We start from the raw sequence: 10591 nt of genomic DNA on the forward strand, positions 1-10591 counted from the left end.
CCTAGACTCCTCACAACACAGCCCCAAACAATTATGGTCCTCCATAAACTCCATCCTCCACCCAGGTAAAGTCAGTACCCCTCCTCCTAACATCCCTCACTCCTCAGGAAATATTGCTACCTCATTCAACACACACTTTACCCAAACCATACTATCACTAGCTAAAACAACACAATCCCCCTCCCCTCCAACCCACACCTTCAACTAGTAATCTCCCCACTGCCTTCTCTTTTTCTCCTGTACCTACCTCCAACATAAAAAAACTCAACTAAACTTAAACCCACCACATTAGCAGCAGACAGCCTCCCAAGTGAATACCTACAAATCTCAGCTGATGCTCTGGCCTACCCAGTATCCATCTTGATTAACCGATCTCGGTCAGAATGTTACGTTCCCACACTGTGGAAAGTTATCACATATAATTCCCCTCCACAAAGGTGGACCCTCCACAGAACTAATCAATTACCGCCCCATAGCTATTCTCTCTCCACTCTCCAAAATACTAGAGAGATGCATACACTCTCAAGTCTCAGACTACCTCCTTACTAACATCCCCCTTTCCAGTACTCAGCATGGTTTCCGACCAAACCATAGCACCACCACTGCCTTACTCTCCTTTACTAACACTATCCTTCAGCATAAAAACAATGGCTATCGCTCCTCTGCTACTTTCCTAGACCTATCTAAAGCATTTGACATGGTCCCACACAAACAACTTATCTCTGTCCTCAATAACCTATCTTTCTCACAATCGGTCACCAACTGGATTCAGAGTTACCTGTCTGACCACCAACAATCCGTTGTATGGCAGAATGACATATCTCCCCAACTACCTGTCTCCATAGGGGTTCCCCAAGGATCCATTCTTGGACCCCTACTCTTCTCTGTTTACACCAATAATCTAGCCTCTGCCACCAAACATGGTACACTCATACAATACGCAGATGACTCTACCATCATCTGCTCAGCCCAGTCCCTACCAAAACTGCAAAAAGTCACACAGGAAGCCTTTTCCTCTGTTGAAACATAGTTACATACTTATCCGATGCCCGATTAATACTCAACCCAAACAAAACTAAACTACTCATCTTCCAACCCACCAAACATACTCAAAACAACTCTCACTTTAACATCACGGCAAAAGAAAACACCACTATATACCCGACCGAACACACCAAATTGCTAGGAGTGGAAATAGACAAACTAAAATTTGACATTCACATATCCATGGCTATAAAAAAAGTCCACAAAAAACTAGGAGCGTTCTACAGAAATAAACAATTTCTCACCAAAGCAAATTCCCACCTTATCTCCACCCTACTTTATGCCTCTCCAATATATACCAACCTAAGGCAATGTGATCTGAAAAAGCTAGAGACCTGCTACAACAGAATCGCCAAATTCGCCACAGGGGCATCCTACCGTAGTCACCCCTGTCTCTCACTTGCTGAACTGGGCTGGCTTGAACTCCCTCACCTCCTTCAGTGGTATCAACTCTCACTCGCCCACAAACTAGTAAACCATCCACTAAATGTCCCATCCCTCCAGAATCTACTCCAACCCTATCGCACCACCAGACCACCAAGATCCAGCAGCAAAAATCACTTGCAGATCACTAAAGCCAATAACTCTGCTGGTGAAGCACTATTCTCTTGCGTCATAGCCAAATTATGGAACTCACTCCCATCCACAATTACCTCCATACCATCATGCACCCACTTCAAAACTTTACTAAAAGCGCAACTAAAAACATGCCGGCTATGCCCTTGCAACTCCCACTCTAATATCATCCACCCCATCCAACCACTACCTTTCTTTCCACTCCACTAACTACCTTGATTATAGCAAGCTCAGATGCTCATAAGCCAGTACTTATTATACAGCACAAACTTCTTGTAACATTTGTTAATGTCTGGTATGCACTTCACAGATAAAGATTCTAGTTGTCTACTGATGTACTATGTTCATCTGTAAATGTGTTGTAAGTAATTGCTATGTAAATTGTTAATCACTATGTAATCCAATGTAAATACTGTCTGTTTATTTTAACTGTGGAGCTTTTCTCCCCGGGCCTCCGCTGAAAATGGACCTACGTCCAGTCGGGCACTCCCGGTCAACAAATTTAAATAAATAAAATAATATTTTACATACATATATATATATATATATATATATATATATATATATATATATATATATATATATACACACACACACACACACACAGATACATATAGATACGCACACACACACACAGATACACATTTATTATTTATTTAACATTTGTTTACCAGCATAATCCGGCTGGACAACTGGTGTCCGTTTTCAGCTGAGTCCTGGGAAGAAAAGCTCCAGACATTACAGCAGTAAAGTAATGACAACAATTAGTTACCAAGTATAATATAGTTGAAAAAGAAAACAAAAAAATATATACAGTACAAGAAACATGAAGTTATACAGAAGACTTAATCAGAATGGATAGTAATATATATATAGTACGTACAGTAATCACTGGTTGATATACAAGTTGGTGAAAAACCCAGAGCGTAAGGGAGTAACAGTAGGGATATACACTACATACACATGTAGGTGTGTGCATTTAAAACGGAAACAAGAAACTGTATGCCTTGCTACCACCTCTAGTCACTTGTACAGCTACACTGGAAGTCTGCCATGTAGCCCAGATCCTTCTTTGTAAAGACAGACAGAGCAAACATCTAGGCTGTCAAATGGCTATTATCCAGACATATGCCATTATGAAGCCATATTCAACTGCTACAAAGCTATGACAAAAAATGAGCCAGAAAATCTGAAAGGCTGTGTTGAAATTGAAGTTCTGCCCTACTCGTAAATTAGCACTGAAGAAATGTTTGCATTACATGCATATAAATCCGTATTGCTCGAGTATATCTGCAGCCCAACCCATCAGTTTACACTTCTAAAGCTTTTTGTCATCTAAACTGTAATGCAATCCCATAAGGTCTATGTAATACATAAACAGTACACCAACCTTTCCCCACTGACAGCAAAGATGAAGTGCTTAAGTATATCCCGAGATGCATTAAATTTAAATCAGGCACAATGCTTATAAAAATACTGCATCAGTAAAGCAAATAAAATATAATCACACCAAGATCACTATAGGAAATAATTCTGGAGAACAATGCAATAACTTTATAAAGCCTGAGACAGTATTAAAATCATAACTTCAGCAATCCACAGGCAAACAGCAACATTTTCTACTAACTAGTACAGCATTTTGGAAGTGATGCTTTGTTTCATTAACAAATCAAAATTCCTGGACTTTCTAGTTTTGCTTACGTTAGTTTATTGATCATTAGTGGCATTCTGATCTTTTAGTGAGATTTCTGCAAACTGTGTTCATTGCATGCATTCTATACAGCTTGTAGAGATTACCACTGAACAAGTTCTAAAGAGTTATGCCTAAAACCCAACCTCAAAGTATCTAGCACTCAGACTATTCACAAAAAGCATAAATGCAATTTCAATATTGAATGGTGCAGTATTACAGCAAAAATGGATACACACTAACTATCCCAGACACACTAATGCACAAGTCAAACAACATCTAGGTAAATATTAAAAATATAAATCAGCAAACCATGAACAGAACACAAAAATGAAAGTATTACAAATTAACACGAGTACAGGAAGGCGTACACCATGCAAACAATGGTGTACTACTATTTTTACAAAAGGGCAGAATGTGTTCCAGGTTCAAGACTGTTAATCATTGGTCTAAGGAAAGGAAGCAAAAGCATACAGAAACATTCCTGTCCAAGGGAAGGAAAAGGCATCCATCTTCCAGGCCTTCGTGCATGGAATCCTAGAGCAGAATCTTGACAGCTGATTGTTCAGAGAGGAAGCAAACACATCTACTTGAGGAACTCCCCATGGATGGATCAAGTCTTGGAAGATGCCCTGATCTAGTTTCCATGCATGGGGGTCTGCTCTTGCCTTACTCAGCTTGTCAGGCATACAGTTTTGCTCTAACAGAATGTAGTATACCTGTATACCTGTACAGTGAAATTGTGCTGTGTAGCTTTATCCCAAGCTAGTCTGCAAAGGCGGTACAACCTGGCTCCCCTTTACTTGTTTATGTACCACATTAGGGGTATTATCTGTAATTGTACTTATTTTATTTTTTTATTTTACATTTGTAATAACTTGAAGACATCCAGGGAACCAAAAGTGATTCAGAGCGTTGAGTGCCTTGATCAGGGAAAACCTCTCTTTTATATTTATGTGATTGCATCTGTCCTTGGTGACCCACATATCTTTCACTTTTATCCCTCCTGAAACCACTACTCAAGCAAGTCTGAGGCATCTGTGATAACTGACCGTGTTTGGAACAGAGAGGGAGAAAGGGAGTATTGAATTTAGAGAAATTTGCTGTCTCCTCCAAATGACTTCTCTTCTGAGAAATGATGTTGCTGCTGGATCTAAAAGTGATTTCAGATACCATTGCCTGTGCCTCATGTGGAATCTTGCCAGGGGTATCGCGGGAATCATAGGCCATGATGCCCAAAATTCTGACATATTCCCTTGCAGTGATCAAAGTCTGAGTAAATAAACCTTAGAAATAGATCTAGATACAATTTTTTCCCCATGGAAGAAAAAAATCTTTGAACCGAGCTGTCTAACTGACAAGCCAGAAACACAATGCTGTGGGAGGGAGTCAAGAAAGACTTTTGAAAACCCAGCTGATGCAAGAGATCGCTACCCAAGTGGGAGACTTCTGATACTTAGATAAGCAAGCTGTCTAAATATAGAAAAATGGAGATACCCTGTAGCCTACAATGAGCTATAAGTGGAGCTAGACACTTAACACTCTTGGTGTCGTGAACAGTCTAAAAGGTAAAGCAGAGAACCAATAATGTGATCCAGACACAGAAAACCTTAAGAAAATCATGACGTCTGGACGTATAGGGATGTGATAAGCATCTTTTAAATCCAGCGTTACCAGGAAACTTAAATGAGGAAGAAGAGTTAACAGGTTGCGAAGTGACAGCAGTCTGAACGTCGACATTACCACAAACAAGCTTAAGAAAGAAAGATACAGAACTGGACTCTGAGCATTTTCTTTCTTTGGTACTAAAGACATCTTTGAATAAAAAAGCTTTCCCAGCCTGGGAAGCAGGAAATGGTTCTATCACTCCCTGGGACAGCATGTGTTGAAAGATAGGGGGAAAAAGATGTCTGGGCTGGTCAGGTGGATAAGGAATTACCCCTGGGAAGGAAGGATTTCCTCCCACTGCCATTGTAACCTTGATGAATGATCTTCAGAATCCATTTGTTGAAACAATTTGTTGCCAAAAAGAAAAGCAAAGATTCATACTTTCTAAAAAGGAAAAGGGACTGCCAAGGTGGGAGGGGGGACAAGGTCCTTTAAACAGCCAGTCTAACTTGTTGGACCACCTTTGTTTTTTGGGGGGGTCCTGAATTATTTTTGGAACCCCCTGCTATTTCTTCTTATACATCTCTTTACCACATTTTGTTGAGGTTATACTATTTTTTTGCCAAAATTGGATGAAGGGCGAGAAAACCCCTTAGAAAAAGATTCCCTGCATCAGGTTTCCTCTTTCAAACTTTTTGATAACCTCTGCAGTATACGAACCAAAGACTAAATATCTCTCCAAAGAAGAACTTAAAATCTCATTTTTAACATTATCTGGGAGTTTCTAAGAAAGCAGCCAAGCAAACCTCCTCTAAACAGTACCACTGGCCCTGGAAAAAGTATCAACTGCATCACGTAAACATGCTGTAAACAATGAGTTGCAACTTGCAAAATGAAAGAAACTAGATTACTTAAAGCAGATTTTTCCTCAGAAGTGCAGGCAAAACATCCTTCAGCCTTCATCCATTCCTCCAGTTCTGTCAGCTTTGGAGGATATGTGTGCCACTGCTTGTAGTTTTCCTGATAGTTACCCTAATGCCCTTAAAAGGCCGAATGTGTAAAGTTCCTAAATAAGTAAGAAAAAAGTATATGCTTCTCCAACTTTGTTCGCTCTGTAGCAGCTCATATTTTCTGAAGGACTGGGAAACCTCAGTGTTGTCCCACTGAAAACACTAGCCGGTTCTGGAAACAGTCTAAGAAAAATGCCCCCCCCCCTAACAGGGGGAATCAGAAACTGAGCTGCTCTCAGAGTCGGAATCGGAAATCTGAGGAGAAAATCCTGTGTCGGTCCCTTCATCTTCCTGTCCAGATTCAGGACCCTGAATCTCAGGGGTATCCCTCTTTATTTTACCAGAAAGCAATTTATAAGAAGAATCAATTAGCCCAAGTTAAACCCTAAGCCAGACCCAGTAAACTACTCCTATGTAAAGAAATTTGATGAGGAGTACACGCATGTTAAGTTTTCCATTTCTTTTTGGCAGGAAAATGGGGCCAACAGTGTTGTTAATGGCAGCAGCTTCCTCAGGAGGAGCATAACATTCTGCTCAAACAGGAAATACTTCCCTGTTCCTTCTCCCAGGATCGACAAGAAGAGTGGCTCTCCCTTGCCCACTGAGGAAACCTCAACAGCCACAGAGGACATGGCTAACTTCCAGTCCATAGTGACTGTTAGTGCTACACCAGAGAGATCTAAGGTAAAGGATGAATGGTCTAAGAAACAAGATATGGTCACAACAGTAACCCATTTGCAGCTGTAGCAAACTGCTATCCTGCTATGGTGGCAAAGGCGGTTTGCGTAAATTTTTAATTTTGTGACTGGAGGAAGGACAGACTATAGGGGCAGTAGTTTGCTACATGGTCAAACCAAAAATGGTGCCTCTTTCCTGAGGAAAATAAGCAGCAAAATCCAGTAAAAATGTTAAAGTCGCTTTTTTTTTTTTTTATTATTATTATACACAGAACACAGTAAAAAGCACCTTGCCAACACCAAATGTAAAATAAACACAAATTCCTCTCAGAAAAAATGGTTTTCATTTATTTTAAACTTTGAAAACTGACAGGAAAAAGTGCATCCCCGTTTAAATGTACAGTTAGGCCTCATGACAGTCCATTAAAACACAAACTCCTAATTTAAAAATAACTTCCCTAAACAGTTAAGTACAATAAGACAATAATTATTTTTAATCTTGAAAGTGTTTTCCAAAGGAAACTTAACCTGCCCAGCAAAGGAACAGTACAAGTCAATCCTCAAAAGCCAGCAGAGAAGTACTCTCTTCGAAGGCAAGAAAGCTCTGAAGGACTTGGCACCCAAACTTGTCTTTTTACTCAGCTTGCACACTGAAGGTGCCTTGAAGCTTTGGAAGCTTGCCGGTTATTACATCATATGCAAGCTATAACCCATATAGCTAAGGCTACTGTAGCAAGGATCAATATGATGAACATTAGATATTCCACTATCAAGAAATAATGCTCGACAATCAATATTTTACCTCTGTCATACTTAACTTGCTCTCATCAACAATAGATCTCCTTAGCAGGGACTTTATGCTGGTCACAGACTATGCCCCCTTAACAGGGCTTTATAAGAAACACAGTGGGAATACTAAATTCTGTATGCTGGCACTCTTTACAGCCAGTTTAATTTATAGTAGAACATTGGTCAGATTCTGCTCACAACAATAAAGATGGTTTGTTTAGGACTCATAGCCCATCTAGTGGGCCTGAAACCCAGTGTTGGTGGGGGGGGGGGGTGTAACCTAGCGGTGTAATTTTCAACCCATGACATGTCAAAATGTGAAAATGAAATGGCATAATGTAAATAACACTACTACAGATAACACTGTGGTGGTATCATAGCAGTATATTCTAAGCTGACTACAGTATGCATTTCAACTTTTATAAACAGTGTACATTGTCACTATTCACCTATAACTGCTCTTTATAGTTAACCTGCTATACATTACTGCATTTTTTTTTTCATTTCTTTCTTAAACAAATAAACACAGAGACAGTATTGCCTTTCTAGACAGTTACATTTTTGAATTACAGAGGCTTTCCACACAAGCCATTGTTAAAGAGCAATCATTCCATTAAAATTGTGTATAAAAGGAGGACTATATCCTTGTTAGTCGGATAGGTTTGGCCTCTACTTATGGAGGTAGTCTGTGTGTGTAACAGATGTTCTGGAGAATGTGCTGCTACAAATGAGAAGATATTCCAGAATAACCTGAAAAATCCTGGACATCTTCCACTAGGACTTCAGAAAGAAGGAAACTTGTTTGAAAGCATGTCTAGACAGTGTTACTATTGGTGTGAGAGATTTTTCTTCTCTTTGTAACACTGTTGGAAAGCATCCTCCATCTGTGTTGCTTCATCAGTATATAAAAGAAAAGCCTGCACAAGTATTTTTTCCTAGGTTGTCTCTACTGTATTTTACTGCACAATACACAGACATACATACATACATGCATGCATGCATACACCACAGAAAAAAGGGCAGTTTTGCTACTCCTAGGTGGCAGGAGGAGGTAAAGCAATCGGGAAGTTACTACATATTTACATACATTGGTTAGATGCCTGCAGGATAAAACACAAACTGAGTAGTTAGTTTTTAGGTGCTATACTAGACGGAACTTCTCTAAATCAATCTTCTGAAGACCACAACTAGGGGCAACCATCCATCCATCTGTCTGTAACCCCTTTTCTCCCATTTTTACACATGGGATCAGGGTGTCAATTAACAGCGACAATCATCTAGAGCCAATGCTCCCAGTAACAGAATCGGACCTCATTTATCATACTAAGTTAGCACACTTTTCTAGATGACTGAAAACATCTCACTGTTTAAACTCAATGCAAATCTCTGCAAGTCTTGCTGGAGGGACAGATTTGTCTCCCAGAGCTTACCACACCTTTGGAACGGGCTTCATGTCAAACAGAGCATCTCATTGGCCCTCTTCAAACACAATCTGGAAGACTGGATGGGTGACTAAATTCACCCTGGAGGGGTTCCACCTGTGTCCCTCTTGGACAGGGCCAATAGGTGCTGATCGTGAAATAAGGGTAAGAACTCATCTAGGCTTGTAAGGGCCATTAGCTTAGTAACTTTCTATGACCCTACAGTCCAAAGTGTGTAGCCAGACATACTCTTTGCACTCTACAGAGTACAATTTTCTCTGTATCATTCAGAAACATTTTAGCTTCATCAGGCTACATTACGTTTAAAACTGTCCAAAGTGATGCTTCTAACAACAGGTACATAACTTGATCACAGTGAGAACTGTTAATCTAAAATCATGTGTACATTTATTAACTGCTGGGGGGGGGGGGGTGTAACATTTTGAAAGATGTGTCTATTTTTTAAACACTGGGTGAATTGAGTTTAGTAAAGAGAGTTTGCGGTACAAACTGGAATTGTCTACTGCCTTAACAATTGAAGTGAGATAGATTACCTGCAAAGGTGAATTGGGCTCTGCATCTATGCCACTGGTTAACATTTTACGTCCAGAAGAAATGTACATAACTGTGGTTTATCTCATAAACAAAACACATTTGTGGTGAACACCAAATCACTAGCGTGTCAATTGGGTGACAGCTGAGCTTCTGTAATGCTGCTAGCAACAGCTGAATGAGTTCTTCAGAGAAACAAGCCTGATTTAAAACGTTCACAATTATACAAATAGGTATATTTTTATAAATCTATAAGACTTAATGCTGACTTAATGCTACTGTTTCCCGAGCAAAGATTTTTCTCTCGTTCTGTATTATATACTGTACGTCGATAACATTATTTCCATTTATGTGCCATAGTATTTCCACCGACATATTTATTATTTTTAACACATGCTGACACCCGTTCAACCCTAATCGACCAAGACACATCGTCAAGCAAACACAAGAAAGGAAACTATCTGATCTGCCTTTCTGAAACTTCAGCGCCACCCACCCAGACAAAAGCTCTACAGGTTCATCAGGAAGCCGCTGGACAAACACTAACACACACTGACCGAGGTAGCCACCACTGGCCTGCAGCAGGTTAAATCTCAAAACCGTGCTCATATCTCGCCGATACTTACTTCTGGTGTGATGTACGATATAAAAGATGGTTTAGCTGCATTTTTAGCTCCTCCGCCTCCAAGACCCAACATATCGCTATTCGCTTCCTTAAGTAGGTCAGTTGCATTTACTCCCAATTCCTGTACAGGTAAAGTAGCCTGTTGCGGAATTCTGTTAACAACCTGTTCCTAACCACAGATCCTTAGCCATTACACTGCCTATTAGTTTCTGATAGTTCATACGTCCAGTTTTAGAATGCGGTATCAGAGCGAGCCTTGGATTGGAAGACTCTGTTAGCAATCATCTTAACTTCACACTTCTCTTCTCCACCCAATCCCATTAAATCCCGCCTCCTGGCAGGTCCCATTGGTGTTGTGCGTTTCCTGATTTATAATTCAAGATATAGAAAAGCGAAGATTTAGACCAACCGCGTTACATTTTGATGTGAAAAATAAACAGCGGCGTTTTCCTGTACTGTGCATTATGGCTGCTGACAGCGGAATAAGTATTGAACAAACTCTAGTTTTGTCAAGAATGTGAGGAGTTCGGAAATGCACATTTGCTGTTTATGCCTGCATTTATCATTTCAGCCATTAAATCTGAATTATATAATAAATG

At 40.0% G+C, this 10591-nt stretch overlaps 1 protein-coding gene across 1 annotated transcript in view; it reads right to left on the bottom strand.

Annotated features, from left to right (window-relative positions):
* Positions 1 to 10236, bottom strand: part of MTMR12 (myotubularin related protein 12) — a 1177010-nt gene extending 1166774 nt beyond the window's left edge. The window contains exon 1 of the mRNA XM_044073440.1: positions 9994 to 10236. Coding sequence (XP_043929375.1) covers positions 9994 to 10065 — 72 coding nt within the window. The 5' untranslated portion in view covers positions 10066 to 10236. The remainder of the gene's footprint in view (positions 1 to 9993) is intronic.
* Positions 10237 to 10591: the final 355 nt, after the last annotated feature.

Source organism: Protopterus annectens, chromosome 1.part1 (assembly GCF_019279795.1).
Source record: "Protopterus annectens isolate FY-2018-M chromosome 1.part1, PAN1.0, whole genome shotgun sequence".
Taxonomy (NCBI): Eukaryota; Metazoa; Chordata; order Ceratodontiformes; family Protopteridae; genus Protopterus; species Protopterus annectens.